We start from the raw sequence: 19,900 nt of genomic DNA, 5'->3' as shown, positions 1-19,900 counted from the left end.
TTTTAGTAAGTTTTTCATCATTTTTATTTATTGTTTAATATCATTGCATTTATAGCTATATAGTTTTTATTCATTTTTAGTTATTTTAGTACATGAAGAATTGTGATCATTAAATCATTTAACGTGCTTCAATCTACTATGATCTCACCTGGTGGTTTGTTATAAAAAACTGGTGTTGGGTTGACTTTTGCAGTGCAGTCATCTGACTGGGCGAAATCCTCCTCCTGTGATTGGCTGAAGTAGCCTTCACTGGCCTGCACAAACACAAACATATGATAGCTATATGTAAACATATAATGCTTCATGCAAATGTGGCATCTTGAACATATCTAGTGTTTTGTCACATGTCACAAAAGAGATCATGCTGCCATCTAGTGGCAAAAATATATACTACATGAGTATATAAAGCATGCTGGAGAATGAGGGGCAAGACAACATTGCATTGTTCATTTTAACAGTGAGTTCTGCTCACCTGGGTCCCTTCTTTAAGCAGCGTGTCTCCATTGGTCAACAGCAGCTGTCCATCATCCAGGTCCTGGCTGTCAGAGCCAGAAGCATGCTGCAGGGCCTGCTGGTAACTCAGGGTCATCTGGTGGGGCCCGGCCACATCCACCAGGCTGGAGGGTTCGTCTTCTGTGCCTGTGCAGTAGGGGGTGTCAGGCACCTCATCGAAGCTCAGGAGAGGCTGCGGGGGAGCAGGTGAGGAGCTTGCAAGATGAGGCTCCGGGGTGTCCTCCATCAGGTCCATAATGTGGCTGGGGGCCTGGGAGGGGGCCGTAGCGGGTGCTGGGCCACTGTCCCACAAGTCTAGCAGGCTGTCGTCTGTGCTGGATAATGGAGCGGTGCTGCTGGGCTGGGGGGAAACACTTGGAGAGGTCTTGACGAAGCCGGATTCCTGCACTGGAGTTTGCTTGGGAGTGTCAAAGGCTGGAGGAAAGAAAAAGACAATTTAAGAAATACGGAACTATATTGTGCAATAACATTTTGTGCAATTACAGTAACTCCAAAGAACAGCAATTTGGAACATGGAACTTGTATGTGCAATGATTACTAAAACACCCAGGGGGCCCAAAAGAGTGTGTGTTTTTTTTTTTTTTTTTAACTGTTGCATCTAAAGAAAATTTATTATATGAATCTATTTTACAGATAATATTTGAATCAATTCTTTTGATTTTACTAAAGTGACAATGTATGTTTATTTATTCAATTTTACTAGTGTTCAAGTCAAATCAAGTTAAAATTTTCACAAAATAAAAAGTATATTTGGGGTATAAACTGTTCCATGTGATTACACAAAATATTCAATTAGAAAATATTGGGTTAACAAAAATAATTTTAAGGGTAAACTCAGCTGCTTGATTTCACTTTTTTACAATGTTTAAATGTATATATCAAATACACTTCAGTTCAGTCCTTTCGTCTTAAGGAAGTATTCATGGCAAAAATCAATGATTTTTATGGGTATGTTTTCTTACTGTTCTGATTATGAGCAGTAAATTCAGCCCCAGTAAAGTGCTTTTTTTAAGTACATTTAGTGCAGGGTTTACACACATGAGCTGAAAAAATCAGTCAGCTGCCTGTGAAGGCAAACACAACCTGGACAAACAAATAAGCCCCAGGCCGCATCACAGGGGCCAGTTCGCATGCAAGAGATGATTTTGAGGGAGCAATAACAGCCTCCCAACTGTGTAAATTATTAAGCTGAGATTCAACATTTTACATTCCAAATAGTCCTTGTAAAATTATTAACTATTTTTTGGAGGACATTGTGGAAGAATCTGTTTCACAGCTGCTTCAGATACAATATGCATGCATTGTATGTCCCTCGTTTCTTTCTTTCTTTCTTTCTTTCAAAAAGCACTCAGCTGAAAACAATGAAACAGGTTCTGTGCAAAAAGTTGGTAGCAAGAATGTGTCATGGATAAAACAAACTAATGATAATCCTAAAAATACGATATTAAGTAGTATAATAATACTACGACTTCAAATTATTTTTGGCACGTTGCCACCTAATGGTCAGGAGATATGAAAAATGGTTTGGCCAAAAATCATAAGGCTGGTGTTTTTACATTTTGAATTAACATACCAAGTTGAACGATAACCCAATTTTCCACTGACCATGCCCTGAAGGCACACAAAGTTTGAAGAAAAAAATGCCATAACTGACCATTTTGATTTTCTTTGAAAACCTATTTTTCAAACTCCTCCTAGACTGTTGGGCTGATTTTCACCAAATTGACGCAGATTTTGGATTTTGTGTCAATAAACGAAATGATTTTCATTTACTGCATCAACAAATTTGATGGCATAATGACAAACTGCATCTAAGCTTTCATATATTTACATATGATAGACCATTCATTCATATTACCAGTGATTGTATTTAGGATTTTTCAGCCATTTTGCCTCTGTTGTGCTTGGCCCCTTAATTGCTGCTTGCAGCTTTATTTATTATTAATATTGTTTTGTCATTTTTTTTATTACCATTTTGCCCTTTTTTGAGACTTTAATTGAGAGGAAGGTAATAGTTAATGATAAGATAAGTGAGACGAGGGGCTTATGATCAGGAAACATCCCGAGTAAGATTCAAACTCATGTTACCCACCATAAGCATAATGTGCCAACCTCTAGGCCACAGCTCCAACCCAATATAAATCAAGAAAAAACAATGAATATCAAAAAGATAATAGTCAAAAGAGCTCCCTTGTTCTTGAGGCCTTACCAAACTCCTTTCGAATGAAATCCTCTTTTTCCTCCTGAATGGCAATTTTGGGGATGGGAGTACATCCAGTGGTCAAGCTGCGCTCGAGGATTCCTTCAGTAGAGTCATCTGAGACATCAAAGAGAAGGTAAACGTTTGATCTGGGCTCAAGGAAATCTCAAACAACTCCTACCAGCCAAAATATCAATCACAACACAGATGACAGAGTTTGCAGATAGCAAGCAGTGTTTTGTCTGTCGGAAAAAAGTGCATCGTTCCCAGCGCCCTCGTCAGTGATCATGACAATAAAACACAGACATGCCAACGTGACCATGAAGACACAACACAGTGAGCAGCGCAGAAAATTAGTTCACAAATTTACAAATGCATGTAGTTTCTGAACATGCACACACACTTACAAATGTCAGCACAATAAATATGTTTCATTAATAAAATGTTTTAAACAGCACTTAAGCATGGATAATCATATGCATCCACCAATGTGTCATGGCATTATGAAATGATACATACAGAAACACTAAAGGTTGACCTCTCGATCTCTTGACAAGCTAAAGCAAGCTGACAAGTTAAAAAAATATTCAATTAATTGAGTTTTAAGTGACAGGTGGTCAATATAAGACAAGATGTAATGTAATCATACAGCAAAAATCTCAAATCTATTAGTCTTCTGCAATTTTTGAGGATATCTAAATAATGACACACCAGCCCTCTGGTATGAACAACCACAGTTAAGATTTCATTAATATCTCAATTGTTTCTCCTGGACAATAATATTTAACAGAGAGCAAATATAAATTTTTACAATCTCATATATGTTCTAAGAAGATCTACTGTAAACTATTACAAATCATGCTCAGATTTGCAGAGATTAAAGGGGTCATGACAAGGGAAACCAAATTTTTCTTGATCTTCTGTATCAAATAACTTAAAATGCCCTCATCATCAATTAAAAAAAGCATTTATGTAATAACCCTCAGAAAATGTCTGTTTTTGGATCCGAGGTGCAAGGTGACGTCACCCGGGCGCAGTCGACTGCATATGACTGCCTCCAGCGCAAGACATCGACGAATAGTCATCTTGTAACCACAGGCCCTCAAGGAACATATTAAAATAATGTATAACATATTAAAATGAAATAAAACAATCCATGTCATGACCCCTTTAAGAAGTCTACAATCAAAAGTCAGATTTCATTTTCGAACTTAAATAGTTTTCAAATTAATTCAAAACTAAATTATCTGAGCTATTTCTTACTGTATGTCAAGAATCATCTCATTTAATTCTGTTTTAGAAAATGCAGGAGAAACATCTGAGACAAAGTTGCTATGGATGAAGCATACTTAAAACCCAATTAAGGCTCCTGAGCTCTTAAAGAGCAACCTCTGAGCTTTTTCCACTGGAAGTCACCAACTTGTAATGCAACAAAAAACTGAGATGCAAATGTTGGAGATACAGCCACTTTAATACAGCTACAGCTGAAGGAAGACCTCACAAGACATAACAAACACAATTAATGAAACCACAATGACCATCATAAAAACTGACAGCAGGAAAACAGTTGTACAGACCAAGTGACAATTCAAATTTCTGAAAAGTACAATCCACTGTATCACTCTAGATAAACTTTAGATATTGGGTCTTAGTACAGACCCAATGTTTAGTCCTCATAGCACACACTGATAATTGTAGGCGCCATTTGTCCTTGTGTTGCTGTTTAATTTTACAGGCAAACACACCACAAGGTCAGCTCCACAAAGATCACAAACAATACCATAATCACACAAGGTCCACGGAATGCAAGCCCAAGGGCTCGGAGACCACGGTCACATGCGGTGCAATGTGGCATACACTCACAGGTCAACAGGACGGAAGGAGGCGCAGGCAGGGCCGCCGGTTATCCGTCAGAAAGAGCATGGGAGGAGAGGAAGGGGGACATGAGGGGAGTAGCATTGGTGAGATTCAACCAGATCTCCCTAACCAAAAGAATCACTTTGTCTCAGTCCTCCAAACGTCCACGGCATAGCATCAAAATTATACAAACTCATTAGTTCCTGTGCAAAATACAAAGTCAACGCACAACATGTATAGAACACAAATACGGACTGTGGACCCAGAGAAAATGGCAGTATGGTTCAAATCATTGAAAGAAATGGATTGTGACACTGAGAAGGCCATAGTCTAGTTAGCTAGAACGGAAGGTTACTTGAGATGGGACATACAGAAGGGGAAATGGTCACTTGAGATTGGGCATATAGTTCAACCTGTAAGAGCTGAGGACATAGTGTCTTAAAAAGTGGTTCTGTCTTCATCAGGACACCCTAAACCTGCTCCAGAGTGGGACAATTCTCATTTCATAATGAAATTCTAATTTATTAATTCACAGAAAAATTAAATTCTGTCATTATTTACTCTCATGTTGTTTCAGAACCAGAAGACTCTATTTTTTTCCATGGAACACAAAAGGAGATGAGTCAATGAGATGCAGTATAGAAGACAAAAGTTTTTTGAACTGTACTATTCAATGTGTAAAAAATTACATTTGAAGTGGGAATGAAGTGATCTATTTTGTAAATGCATGTTATATACCTTTTTTGACCTCATAATGTTCTATCAAAATGTCATAACTTGACCTTTTGGTGAAATTACAGACTCTCTGAAGAAACAATTCCCTGCTCTGTTTTTATTTCTTTTTCGATACACCGTTACACTTGGATGTACATCACAATACAGAAGAAAAGATCTGTCGCTTCAATGACTCTAAATATGTCATGTGGTGTAGCCATCAAGTAAAAAGTTCCAACATATTTTCCTTACCCTTTTAATACATGTATTTAGGACTCCTCTCTTATAATATTTCAATGTTTTATGTTATTTTTTGCCCTGTATGTTTTTCCATGCTGGTTGCACTACATTATTTTGTTGGTCGCAGCACCTGACTAATTGGCTGGACAGAATTTTTTCAAATATTAATAACCAGTAAAGTAGTTTTGTTAAAATACACACACACACACACACACACACACACACACACACACATATATAGGTGTGTGTGTGTGTGTGTGTGTATATATATAAAAGACATTGTCTTTTTTTGGAGCATCACACACACTTTCATTTTAGGGAAAAGAGCAGCTTGGAAATTCTTCAAAACATCTGCATTAGTGTTCCACAGAAGAAACGAAGTCACTTGGGTTTGGAACGACACAAGGTTGAGTAAATGGGGACAGATGCTTAATTTCAGGGTGAACTATCTCTTTGATACTAGCACATACTGACACTGGAAGACCAGGGTGCATCCGGTACAGTGCAGCCACAGTGAATGCTCTCAGACGCGCAGTGTTGCTGAGGAAGCCAAAAGAAATACGGTAATTCAGTGAGGAGGGTGGCTACAGGCTAGGTTGGTGACTTTGTGATCTTATGCTGATGCAGTAGCCCTCAGCAAGATCTGTCCAGTACCTACCAGGTGGACCTGGCTGCCGCCGTGAATGGGGCGGAGTGCGAGAAGGGGACGGGCTGCAATCGGATGGACTGTGCTGCTGCCTCAAGAATGGACTGTCCAAGCGGCCTGGTAAACGGGAGACAGGACCATCGTGCGGGACACGCGGACACCCACGCACACACATAGAGCGACGTACACAGGTGTGACAGAGGAAGACCAGACCAGATAGACGGGAGGAAAGAAATCCAGGGATAGAGAGGGGAAGAAATTTGTATAAAAGAGAAATGATTAGAGAAATAGAGGTGCGAGTTCAAAATAGAAGCAATGATGGATGTGGAGCAGTTGGGTAGAGGTTAAATAAGATCCAGGATCGTCAGAAGGATAGATGGAATGGACAGAATATCGAAACGGAAATCAAACAGATGTGTTAAGAACCAAAAGGATGGTGTGAGCAGAAGAAAAAAAAGAAATTACCAAGAAATGGAGAGAAAAAAGTGAGGCAGAAGGAGAGAGGTAAGAAAACAGTTGTTAGTGTGATGGTCTCACACCCTCTGAATAAAAAGCAGCAGTTGTTTCAGTGTCTGTACCCTTCGACAACAGATGGTAGTGAAGAGTTTGACTTTCACTCCAACACTGAAATGTCTATGATCTTAAATAAACAATGAAATGGCATAATCATCCAGTAATAATATTGCTCAGAAAATGGCACCAATATAAAAATTTTTGACAGTAAAGCAATCCTTGCTGCAGCATCCCTGCTGAAAAAAAAATCCTTACTCAAACTATCCTATGGTGGTTTGCTGGTTTAAGATGGTTTATCTCAGTCATTGCAGTCCTTGTTTGAAATTTCCAGTCACTTTTTTCCGCAAGTATTGAAATCATTGATCTACTCAACTTCTAGTACGTACATCTGAAGCTGACGTGAAAAAGTCAAAAATAAGCTGAAACAAAACATGTTCTCAACTAGTAGAAATAACATCGGTTAGTGAGCTGTATATTATATATATATATATATATATATATATATATATATATATATATATATATATATATATATATATATATATATAGAATATTCTATTAAGCATAATACATTAGTACACAGAAATGTTAGGTTTTTAAAATTATTATTAGATTGTACTATTTGTTTTGATCAAAATGGCCAGCCGGAGGTGGTTTAAGCTGATTTTAGTTGGTTTAACTAGTCTCCCAGCCTAGCCTAACCACTAAATTAACTATGAACATTTATTATAACAATTGAATAATCGGTCCCTCTATATATACCGTATATCCATCAATCCATTATGCAAAAAGTGTAAAAAATTTAAATATACACTGTGATATTAAATTCAAAACAATCTCATATGTACAACTGTGGTTTACATTAATTGTTGAGGGTATATGTAGTTTAGATCCTCTTTAACCTCTGTTCTCTACATAAATATATAAAGGTATATCTATCTACATAATTTAACGGTCTATGAACCTAACAAATCTGTCGTGATGATTCAGAGCAGAGATTTCAGCACATTCTGAGACAGATGGTCTCTCCTGAGCTGTGCTGTTTAATTCACATTAAATGACAGATTGAGAGACAAGTGAAGAGCAAGAAGCAGGACAAACAAAGGCTTAGGATTTAGCATATATGCCCTCCTCCTTCTCTTCTCCACCTTTTTACTATGATCTTACCGATCCTGTGGGTGGTGACTGGTGAGATGTCCACGCTGTTGGCTGTGACCCTCTCTCTCTGCTTGAAGAATTCCCGTGGGTTACTGGGCCTTTGGGCAATGATGGCTGCTGCTTCCTATAAACATATTAACACGGGGAAACAAGGTGAAACATAATATAGATAGATAGATAGATAAATAGATAACAGATAGTAATGCATGTTGTGACAAATAATAACTGCAGGTAAGAATGATTTTTTTGGTCCGTTCTCAGACTGAAGATACTATTGACTGCACACGCACAGAAACACAATGTCTTGAAATAGTATGAGGATTCCCACTGACCCACATGTAAACCCCAGCAGAATATCTGTCATCATAACACAAATCTGCCCCAAATTTGAGTTTGTTAGGGTCAGAATCTGTTCTCCTTTTGAAAACCGTTATATGAGAAATGAACTGATGCTGGAGTGGCCTTACAAGCTCAGTTTCAACCCACCTCAACCTCTGTTTCCTTTTTGTCCAAGGAAGGGTCTTCACAGCTGGGCTCTGTCTGTGAAGTGGATGAACGCACTTGTTTATTTCCAGCAGGGGGCAGCAAAAACTTTTTCGTTAAAATAACAGTTAAATGTGGGATACTTCACATGCAGTTGTTTGTATATTTACTTTACAAATGATTAGTGTAATACTTCTGAAGTCTACTGACACTCTATCCTCCAATTTGATACTGTTAAGTGCTTTGACACAATCTGTATTGTTAAAAAGCGCTATATAAATAAAGGTGACTTAACTTGTACTGCCCACACTATTTATGCATTTATTACAAGACAATATTACTGAAGAAGACACATGAGTCATAGGTCATGTTTTGGTTAACTTCTGGTTACAACCCGTAAACTATCAAGCCATCTGTAAATGATTCAAGCCATAAAAGCATTTCTTAAAACACCAAACCTGGTTTACTGTATGCAAAGCATACGCACTCTTACAATCAAGGGTTGATTCCTTGACCTCTCTTTGGCCTCTTCCTCCTCCTGCATCTTCTTTCTGTGACCATGTATATAAACACAGATAGCATTATAATCATGTCTGGCTGAGGGTCATCAGTGTTGGCCACTGTGGCACCATTCCTACCTCTGCTCCTCGATCTGCCGCTCCCTCTCACGGTACCGCTTCTCTCTTTCCTCTTGCTCTTTTTTTTCCAGCTCCATCCTCTCCGCTTCAAAGCGCTGCCGTTCCTCTGCAACCTTCCTTCTCTCTTCCTCCTTTCTCAACTCCTCCTCCCGCTTTTAAACAAGGAACATGTCAGCAAAACATCAGTGAAACATTCAGAATAAGATTACCACAATAACATTTATACTTATTATTTTTCTTTATTTCATTTATATTTTATGCATTTGGCTTCACATTTCAGTGGATACAAATAGATCTAAACATCACAGAATGCAATACTCTATTTTGGGCAAAAACACTAAATGATAAAATCCTCCATTTGACCTTTTCCCATTGCAATTTGCAGAATATTGATTCAACTAGAAGAATTCTAGGATTTGTATGAACCAGCAATGTGTCATTTTCAAAATACCTTTAACTATTTAGTTCAAGAAAAGTTTGTGTTGAAAATAATAAGGATTTATGTATAAATAAGACCCAATAATAAATATACAAAACAATAATCATTTTAATAAGTTACATTTAAAGTTTATTAGTAAATATTCAAATATGTGATAATAATAATTAATATTACGAATAGTCTGTTGTGATATTTACATAGATTTTTTTTCATATATGTCTCAAATTTATCTGGCAAAAATGTATCTACCTTTTATAAAACATTATCGTGCTAAATTGTTGTTAATGGTGACAATAACAGCCATACTTTTTGTAAAAATCAACACAGATATGTGACCCTGGACCAAAAAAAAGGTCAATATTTTGAAATTGAGATGTATCATCTGCTTTCCATTGATGTATGGTTTGTTAGGATCAATTGCATCTCAGACAATATTTGGCCGAGATACAATATTTGAAAATCTGGAATCTGGGGTGCAAAAGAATCAAAATATAGATTTTGTCCAATATTGTCCAAATGAAGTTCTGAGCAATGCATATTACCAAAAAAAAATTAAGTTTTGATATATTTACGGTAAGAAATTTACAAAATATCTTCATGCAACATGACCTTTACTTAATATCCTAATGATTTTTGGCATAAAAGATAAATCGATAATTTTGACCCATACAATGTATTTTTGGCTATTGCTACAAATATACCCGTTTGTGGTCCAGGGTCACATATTTTCCACTCAGTAAATATTACCTTTTTACTGTTAAGATGATCATAGTTTTCAAACAGAACAATGTTTTTATAATATATTTTCCCCAATTAGGACTGAAATCTGTACATAAAGAATGTAGTAATAGATATAGTAAAAAGTTTCCAAGACGCCCCAAGAAAGTATTAATAAAACCCCAGAGACATAAAAGTTAGTACCCAGTTAGTACAATTTTATTGAGCTACGAGAAAGCAGACAGTATTCTACTTAAGCTGCTAGTAAATTAACGGTATCAAACAAATCTGATAGAACCACTTCCTCATAATGTTAAAACAAAGAGACTAGTCAGCTGAGCCGTCACATTGTGTGCTAGAACTAGTTTACAGTGGTTCACACTGCCATCCTGAAGAGTCTCAGATCAAGCATCTTTACAGCAGAAAGCCAAAGGAATCAAATTGCTACCTTGGCTTGTTCCCAGAACTCCTCTCGATTGATTTTCTTCATCTCAATCTCTGCATTTGTTTTCTGGTAGGTGGTGCCCTGCGGTCAGGAGGAAAGGGGAAGTGTGAGTACTGGCCATTATAATTGGATAGCTAACTAGATGTTGATCTAAGGGAGGCACTATGGAGACAGTTTGTTTCTTCTCCAAGCATAAAATCAGCTAGAAAGCACACACAAAGTAACACTTTACCGTATTGTTTAAGTTGACTACACCAGCAAAAATGAACAAATAATGAACAATACTATGTTAATTGTTTTTTTAATCTAACGGTAATCTACAGCATTCATATATTATTATCTTAGTTATTGTTAATTTCAAAATGTAATCATTAATTTTTTTAAATCAAAAGTTGTATCTGTTAATAAGAGTTAATGCACTGCACTTTTATTAACTAACATGAACAAAGATTATTAAATGCTGTAAAAATGCTGTTACTTCATGTTAGCTAATGCTAATAATGGAACCTTATTGTAAAGTGTTACCACAGTCTCAAAGATGTCAAATCTGGCTTTGAGATTACATTACACTTCATGCTTTGGCTGAAATGCTACGATACGATATACTAATACAACATTTTAGGGTTTACAATACTTGTAATGACATCATTCAGATAAGTGAGCGAAATAGCCGGAAGGATCTTGGTTATTTTAAAAGTGTGTGAATCAACTCAGTGTTTCACATAGTCATACAGTTCCTCTGAATCAACAATGCGGCTCTAAGAGCTCTTTCCTCTAAAAACAGCAACAAGGCTGTGCCCTTGTGTCAGACATCACACTATTAGAGAGCCATTCACAGACAACTTGATTTGACCTCTTTCCAGTAGCGTCCGTATGCATGTAAACAAGCCCACCCACACATACACACACACACACACACACCGGGCCCCTCTCTCCCCTTAATCAGCCCTTCTATCACCAATCACGCACAACGTTCTCTGCGTTCTCCTCGTCTCTCATTCGCAGGCGGCTTAGCACTGGACTTGCCACTGGAGCAGTCCCATTGGTCAGCCTCTGTCCGATGGCCAAGGGGTCGATGTCGTCCATGCTGCTAGCGTTCACGATGACGTCAACACCCTGGAGAGAGAAAAAGAGCATCAGTAGTACTGCTGCACACACACTCACATCACCTGGCAACCAGCATCAACCGAGCATTTAAATGACGAGCACTTTGTTAAGTCACTATGGCATACAGCCCGATTGTCCCAGGAGTGTCAGACAAAAGAAGAAAGTCACAAAAGCATCAGGCTACTGTGAAAGGCATCGGTGGGGAAGCTCTACTTGACAAGTTTCCTAAAGACGTTTTCATATTCTTCCTTGTCCCATGACTTGCGAGTATGAGAAGATGGACATCTTTAAAAAGCGTTTCTGAATTAAAGTTCAGCAGCACAAATCACAAAGTGTTGGTACACTATAAAAAGTGATGCTGACTTAACTTAAAAAAAATTGAGGAAACCCCTTGCCTTAAAATGATTAAGTAAATAATAATTGAAAAAAAATTTAAGTGACAATTGACAATTCATAATTACTTAAAGAAATTGAGGAAACCTGTTGCCTTAAAATTAAGTTAAGTCAACTTATCACTTTTTACAGTGATAAGAAGCCTATTTATGAAATATTGTGTGTCATCAAGCAGCACGCAGACTCAACCAGAGTAAAACAAGCAAAGTTTCACAAAAGTGTTTGGGGCAAATATATACACTCCTTGAATGCCGAATTTGGGGTCTGTAGCTAACTGCTGTAATCACTGTAAAAAAATAAATAAAAATAGTTTCATCTTAAAATAATGTGTAGTCAACTAAAATATTCCCGTTGTCCCTTAAATTAACATTGAGTATCTTAAAATTTCAAGTTGACTAAACTAAAGATTAAGTCAGCTGGGTAACAAATTATTTTAAGTTGAAACAACTTTTTTAAACTTTTTTTTTTTTTTAAAGTGTAATGTCAATTCATTTCTGTGAATCAGTTTAAACTATCTGCTCAAAGGGTTCAAAATGACTCATTTGTGCCATCAGTTTTTGGAGTGCTTAATTCTGATTAATTTCTGTTAACCAGTTAAAAACAGTAATAACTGTCCACTTGTGGCATTTTCTATTGATTAAAATGTTTTAGTAAAAATATAAATGCAGGTAAATATTTCTGTTTATAGTATAGTATGATATGGTATTGTAATATTAATGCATACAAATAAACAAAAATAATTAGATATTATTCTATATACTATGTTATTAAGTGAAAAACTGTGGAAATGTTTTAAAAATGATTATTAAAAAAAAAAATGACAAACACACTTAAAAAAACGTTAAGTAGCTTGGCATTCTTTGTTCATTAGAAGAAAAATGCACTGGTATTTAATCATTTACAAAGCCATCTTAGGGGTGTTGCTTTCATATCTCTGTTGTCTTATTCAACAGAAATATATTTATACTCTCCCTGTTCCTTTTGTCTGATCTGTACTGGGTAAAAAAAGGCTTTTAAATATGCAGCTCCATCTGACTGGAATCTTCTTCAATCTAAATTAAAATGACAAAATTTGCCGTCTTTGCAACATTTTAAAATGGTTATTCGGCAATTGGAAGATGATTCAGTGATGTGTAATTTGCTTTGTAAATTTGTGATTAAACATTGTATTGCTGCCCATTTTGGTCAGAACATTCTTGTATAAGACATTTTAAATATCAGAGGGGTTACCCTGGTTAAATAAAGGTTAAATGAAAAATTTAAGAGCAAATACACACATATCAAGATGTACTGTATGAATACACTAAAAAACACTTAGATATATTTTTTCTGGCTATAATTCCCTTTAAAAATGCTAATTATTAATGTAGAAGATAGGTGGCACTATAACAAAATCTACTCTACAGTTTAAATGTATGTGGTCGGCAAGATCTGCAATGTATTTAAAGAAGTCTCAACAAGGCTGCATTTATTTGATCCAAAAACAGAAATATTGTGAAATATTATTACAATAAAAAATAACTGCATTCTATTTTAATTGATTTTAAAATGCAATTTATTCCTGTGATGGCAAAACTGAATTTTCAGAAATCAGAAATCATTCTAATATGATGTTCAAGAAACCTAACCGCAATTATTTTTGTGAAATCATGATACACATTTTTTAAACTTGAATAGAAAGTTTATTTGTAATAGAAATCATTTTTAACATTATCATTGACTTTACTGCCATTTTTGATCAATTTAATGCACCCTTGTTGAATTAAAGTATTAATTTCTTTAAACAAATGACTAACCCCAAATTTTGAACAGTAGTGTGTATTATTAAATAATCATATTGAAATAATGAGTTTAGACTATGTACAGTACAGTATGTACATTTAAAGGGATAACTATGAATCAGTATAAATGATGGGAAAAATGAGAAGTGAATGCAATTAGTCTTTTCTTTCAGTATAAAACAGGTCTTCGATGTGCTTGTAAGCTCACAAGAGCGTTTGTGTGGGCATCACAGCATACTCAGCTGGACCTCTAACTAAGCTTTTGTAAGAACATCAAACAACCGACTATATCTAGTTCATGTGTGTTCCTCTAACACAGCAACATGAATTCTGCCATCAGTCTTTTCAGTAGCTCAAAATGAGCAGCTGATGAGTTGACTGGCACTTTAGATCAATTCATTCCTGATAGCAGCGTCTCTCTTTCAACCCAAAAGCACAATCTCTGTAGCGGCCTTGGTCGTCTCGCTGATGTTTCATCGTGGAGTTTCTCTACCTCAATGCCTCAATTCTCTCTCTCCTTTTCTCGCCCACACACCCACGTTGAAGAGATTGAGAGATTTGAAAAGGCGAGCGGCCCCCCATTCAGATCCCTCACACCAACAGACACCTCCAACACAATAGCCCTGAAGAGGACCGTGTTAGTCATCTAGAAACATCTTCTGCTGCACATTACTAACTGTTAGGTACATAGACACACATAGACACACACACACAGACCCCCAAGACTCTTTGGCCCACCCACATGACTTGTGATTTACTCTTATCTGCTGGAGCACAGGACTGAATTGCAGCAGAGCTAAAGAGGTATGCTGTTCAACAAAGCCATACAGCAAGCCGAAACAACAACAGACGAGATGGTGGTATTGAAAAGCACTAAAAACATTATGTTAGAATTCATGCATTATGAGTCAATGCTTGAAATGTACACTTCAAAACAACAATTACAGTGGGTACGGAAAGTATTCAGACCCCCTTAAATTTGTCACTCTTTGTTATATTGCAGCCATTTGCTAAAATCATTTAAGTTCATTTTTTTTTCCTCATTAATGTACACACAGCACCCCATATTGACAGAAAAACACAGAATTGTTGACATTTTTGCAGATTTATTAAAAAAGAAAAACTGAAATATCACATGGTCCTAAGTATTCAGACCCTTTGCTCAGTATTTAGTAGAAGCACCCTTTTGATCTAATACAGCCATGAGTCTTTTTGGGAAAGATGCAACAAGTTTTTCACACCTGGATTTGGGGATCCTCTGCCATTCCTCCTTGCAGATCCTCTCCAGTTCTGTCAGGTTGGATGGTAAACGTTGGTGGACGGCCATTTTTAGGTCTCTCCAGAGATGTTCAATTGGGTTTAAGTCAGGGCTCTGGCTGGGCCATTCAAGAACAGTCACGGAGTTGTTGTGAAGCCACTCCTTCGTTATTTTAGCTGTGTGCTTAGGGTCATTGTCTTGTTGGAAGGTAAACCTTCGGCCCGGTCTGAGGTCCTGAGCACTCCGGAGAAGGTTTTCGTCCAGGATATCCCTGTACTTGGCCGCATTCATCTTTCCTTCGATTGCAACCAGTCGTCCTGTCCCTGCAGCTGAAAAACACCCCCACAGCATGATGCTGCCACCACCATGCTTCACTGTTGGGACTGTATTGGACAGGTGATGAGCAGTGCCTGGTTTTCTCCACACTGCTCTACTGCTTAGAATTAAGGCCAAAAAGTTCTATCTTGGTCTCATCAGACCAGAGAATCTTATTTGTCACCATCTTGGAGTCCTTCAGGTGTTTTTTAGCAAACTCCATGCGGGCTTTCATGTGTCTTGCACTGAGGAGGCTTCCGTCGGGCCACTTTGCCATAAAGCCCCGACTGGTGGAGGGCTGCAGTGATGGTTGACTTTCTACAACTTTCTCCCATCTCCCGACTGCATCTCTGGAGGTCAGCCACAGTGATCTTTGGGTTCTTCTTTACCTCTCTCACCAAGGTTCTTCTCCCCCGATAGCTCAGTTTGGCCAGACGGCCAGCTCTAAGAAGGGTTCTGGTCGTCCCAAACGTCATTCATTTAAGGATTATGGAGGCCACTGTGCTCTTAGGAACCTTAAGTGCAGCAGAATTTTTTTTTGTAACCTTGGCCAGATCTGTGCCTTGCCACAATTCTGTCTCTGAGCTCTTCAGGCAGTTCCTTTGACCTCATGATTCTCATTTGCTCTGACATGCACTGTGAGCTGTAAGGTCTTATATAGACAGGTGTGTGGCTTTCCTAATCAAGTCCAGTCAGTATAATAAAACACAACTGGACTCAAATTAAGGTGTAGAACCATCTCAAGGATGATCAGAAGAAATAGACAGCACCTGAGTTAAAAATATGAGTGTCACAGCAAAGGGTCTGAATACTTAGGACCATGTGATATTTCAGTTTTTCATTTTTAATAAATCTGCAAAAATGTCAACAATTCTGTGTTTTTCTGTCAATATGGGGTGCTGTGTGTACATTAATGAGAAAAAAAAAAGAACTTAAACGATTTTGCGTTTGGCTGCAATATAACAAAGAGTGAAAAATTTAAGGGGGTCTGAATACTTTCCGTACCCACTGTATGTTTCAGTGGGTGAATTTCACGAAAACAGGGCCAGGTCCACTATTTTTTATTTTTTTCACTGATAAAGAAACCAAATAAAATAGAATAAAATTTGAATGCATACACTGTAAATAAAAATGAATACTATTTTTAAACATGATTCAATTTAAATATTTTCTCATATCTAGATTGTCTAGATTATTTTTTACTATGATTTTGTACTGTTTTCTTATTAAATTATTTCACAGATAAAATAAAACAAAAAACTAAAATGTTAATTTTATGCATATACTGTAAATATAAATGAACAAAAAGAAAATAAAACATGGTTCAATATAATTTTTACATGTGTTTATTAGTAAAAAACTGTAAACAACACTTCACACAAAATTATTTTGTATTGTTTTCTTTTTAAGGTCATATTTCACTGAAAAAATTTAATATATTTTCTATAAATAATTGAATTGAAAAATGAAAATGGACAATTTTCCACATTTCTCATTTCTTTGATTTGATTTTGTGGTGCACTCAACCTGCCCTGGGCCAGGTTTTGTAAGATTCACCCCAACATTAACAAAGAAAATTGTTTTAGATGAATCACATTTCCTTTTCTTCAGTCAGTTTTCGAATAAAAGTGACAAAAATAACTTTGAAACCTAACAGCTAACGCTCCTCGCATGCTCAGAGCAGAGATGATGTGAAAATGACAGTGAAAAGTGGAGTCATGTGTCTCTGAAATGGATTATTACCTAATTTAGAAGAGAAGTAAAAGATGTTTGGTTTACCTTGGGGAGACCCACCTGGAAAAACTCGGCTATGGTGGCTACATGACTGGCACAGGCACACTTCCTGGCATCAGGCACATCTTCACCAACCTGAACACACATTGTCATACATGTGTTTATTAAAAAGAACACAACTGCAGAGTATACATAAAAATTCGAGCACATTTCAGAGTATACTGATAATATATAATTGTCTCAGATTGCTCCCCCAGGTAGTTACAAGCACTGCATTCAGAAAACAAAAACCTGATAATCACATCCTTAAACTTTAAATTGAGGTGAATATTGTGTTCCACCGCAACCGTGACGTGCATTTCCAAGGCAACAATACATTTAAAGAGATACTGCCACTTTAATAATTCAACTAACAACAGGCAGACTTCTCTGATCAGCACCCATTGAATATAATCAAGCTCACACAATTTAAAATAATTGCTGTGACATAAAGGGATGAGTACTAAGAATACAAAGTCCAAAACATGCTTGTAATTAAATGAACATAAGAAAATAATGAAAGCATTTAAAAGTGTTGTGTGCAACAGCCAGTACTTCGCTTTTTACAATTGCATGCACTTTAAAATGGAGCCAGCTTCAAAATGCATGATCTAAATAGAGCAAAAATCACGCCTGGAGGCTTGTTCTTTTATTTTATCTATTCTAAGCAATATTATCGAGTGATTCAGCCACAATTTTTGCCATCCAACTCATGTTTGAAAAAAATCTAAATGCCTTCAAGCCACTAACCGTTATACTGGCCCATTTTAGCCTAACCACAAGCAAACAGAACGTGTCTTCTAATCTAATCTTGGATTTTTAGCAAAATTGTAATTTTATAACTACTAATTCAGAATCGTGGGGGCTTTACATGGGGTCTTGCTCCCACCACCATCACAAAAGTATTTCCTGATTTTGTATGATAAAAGATGCATGTCTGATTTGAGGGCAGCACTGATGTTGATTGACTGTGGTTATGTTGACTGCTGTGTCTTTGTTGACCTCTAGAGCTAGTGTTCTTGCTAACGGGTTTCAAAATTCACTGAACGCAGGTTGTTGTGTCATCTCACCCAGTTGATGAGGATGTAGCGTGGCAGGGCTGCGCTGGGCTCCTTCAGGCTGCAGAAACCGTACATGATCCGGGTGTTATCGAAGGTTACTGCAATCTCTGCCAGGCCGCCATCTGTGAAACACAACAATCACACTGTTTAGAAAGAAAAGTCTGTTTTGGTGTACTAATTGCAAAAAAAAACCCAAAAGCAAATGTGGCAGAATATTGCCCATTTTGGCATGACCAAACAGTAATAGTACATCTAATCAAGTCATTTCATAACTACTAATTCAGGCTTGTGGGGGCTTATGTGTGGGCTCCATCAGAAAATGAGTTCCTGCCTTTGGAAGATAGTTGTTAGTTAGACTAATTTTATTTAGGTAGTACTTACTGCAAAATAAATAAATAAATGTCAAAGTTAAAAGATCCTTAAATATCTGAAATATCCATAAGATAAGTTATATTATACATTTGTTTCCAGGAAATACATTTTAAAATGTTGACCTTTTTTTTAAAAGGTCTAACTAAAATACCACTGGAATTAGAAAAAGGAATGTATTTAATTGAAAATAGATATAATAGATATTCTCTAAACACATAGTATGTTTATATATACACACATTACTATAAACAAAAACTATTTAAAACAAGTATTTACTACTCAATACAGGTAATTGTGTTTAATAATAACAATATTTACATAATAAATATTTAATAATAATACAAATAAATTACAAAATAATTCTTAATAAAATACAATTCTAATCTGTTGAAAATGCTTTCTATTTAATCACCATGTGTGCTGGCTACCCATGCTGATAACCATGACTGATCGGTTAGTTACTGCTTCTCATGAGAGGTGTAAATGTGCCAATCGACAGAAATAGATCTCTGGAGAGTGTTTGGTAGACTTAAACACACACACACACACACAGTCTGGTGGAAGTTCTTTCCTGCTCCAGAAAGAGGAAATTACACAAAGCAGTAGACTCATAAGCCCACTACTTACTACCCACATAAAAAATGTAATTCCATGTGTATGATTTCAAGGTGCAATTTTCCCTAACTCTGTGTACACTAAACTGATCTAAATAAAATACCACTCTTGGTCATTTAAACTGATCATTTGAAATTGCACTTGGATAAATTGGATAATTGTGGCTTTTTTTCATTTGTTATGTTGTCATTTGTTAAATATCTCAAGTTTGCATGAATAGCATGAATGCATGAATGTCCCTGCTCTGCTTGGCAACATTACTGGAATTGCTGTTTCTTCTTCTTCTCCAAAATGAATCGCATTTTTGAGTGCCTAAACATGCTTTAAAACTCATGAAACTCATGAAAACTGGCTCAATAGTGCCACCTACAAAATTTCAACGAAGTGCCCCTCGAACTATGTTTCACATGCATGTACAAAAGTCAGTAGACACATGTAACAAACCAATACCTACAAAAAAGTCCCCCCGGTACGAAGTCCGAAACGCAATAGGAATTCTGTTATTTTGAATTTGAATTTTTGTGCCGTTTTTGCCATTTTCAGGCATTGTATTTAAACAAACTCCTCCTAGAAATTTAGACAGATTAACACCAAATTTGATCTTTTTTTGATTGATTTTTAGTTTCCATTGAAGGGCATCAAACTTCGATGTTTCACCATGA

General features: G+C 36.7%; 1 protein-coding gene across 11 annotated transcripts in view; it reads right to left on the bottom strand.

Annotated features, from left to right (window-relative positions):
- Window positions 1–19,900, bottom strand: part of LOC306862886 (drebrin-like) — a 70,589-nt gene that overhangs the window by 3,727 nt on the left and 46,962 nt on the right. Inside the window, exons 3-14 of one of the 11 annotated variants that reach the window (XM_079405933.1) lie at window positions 18,261–18,373; window positions 17,197–17,286; window positions 11,533–11,679; window positions 10,567–10,644; window positions 8,963–9,114; window positions 8,812–8,875; window positions 8,328–8,381; window positions 7,851–7,965; window positions 6,183–6,287; window positions 2,723–2,830; window positions 473–927; window positions 149–254 (exon numbers count right to left, since the gene is read on the bottom strand). In XM_079405933.1, the coding sequence (XP_079262059.1) occupies window positions 149–254; window positions 473–927; window positions 2,723–2,830; window positions 6,183–6,287; window positions 7,851–7,965; window positions 8,328–8,381; window positions 8,812–8,875; window positions 8,963–9,114; window positions 10,567–10,644; window positions 11,533–11,679; window positions 17,197–17,286; window positions 18,261–18,373 (1,587 nt within the window). The remainder of the gene's footprint in view (window positions 1–148; window positions 255–472; window positions 928–2,722; window positions 2,831–6,182; window positions 6,288–7,850; window positions 7,966–8,327; window positions 8,382–8,811; window positions 8,876–8,962; window positions 9,115–10,566; window positions 10,645–11,532; window positions 11,680–17,196; window positions 17,287–18,260; window positions 18,374–19,900) is intronic. The other 10 variants (XM_079405936.1, XM_079405938.1, XM_079405939.1 and 7 more) reach the window with 10 other exon arrangements.

Source organism: Barbus barbus, assembly GCF_936440315.1.
Source record: "Barbus barbus genome assembly, chromosome: 43".
NCBI classification, from domain to species: Eukaryota; Metazoa; Chordata; class Actinopteri; order Cypriniformes; family Cyprinidae; genus Barbus; species Barbus barbus.
The sequence above is the reverse complement of the archived record's forward strand: the minus strand, read 5'-3'. Positions and strand labels throughout refer to the sequence as shown.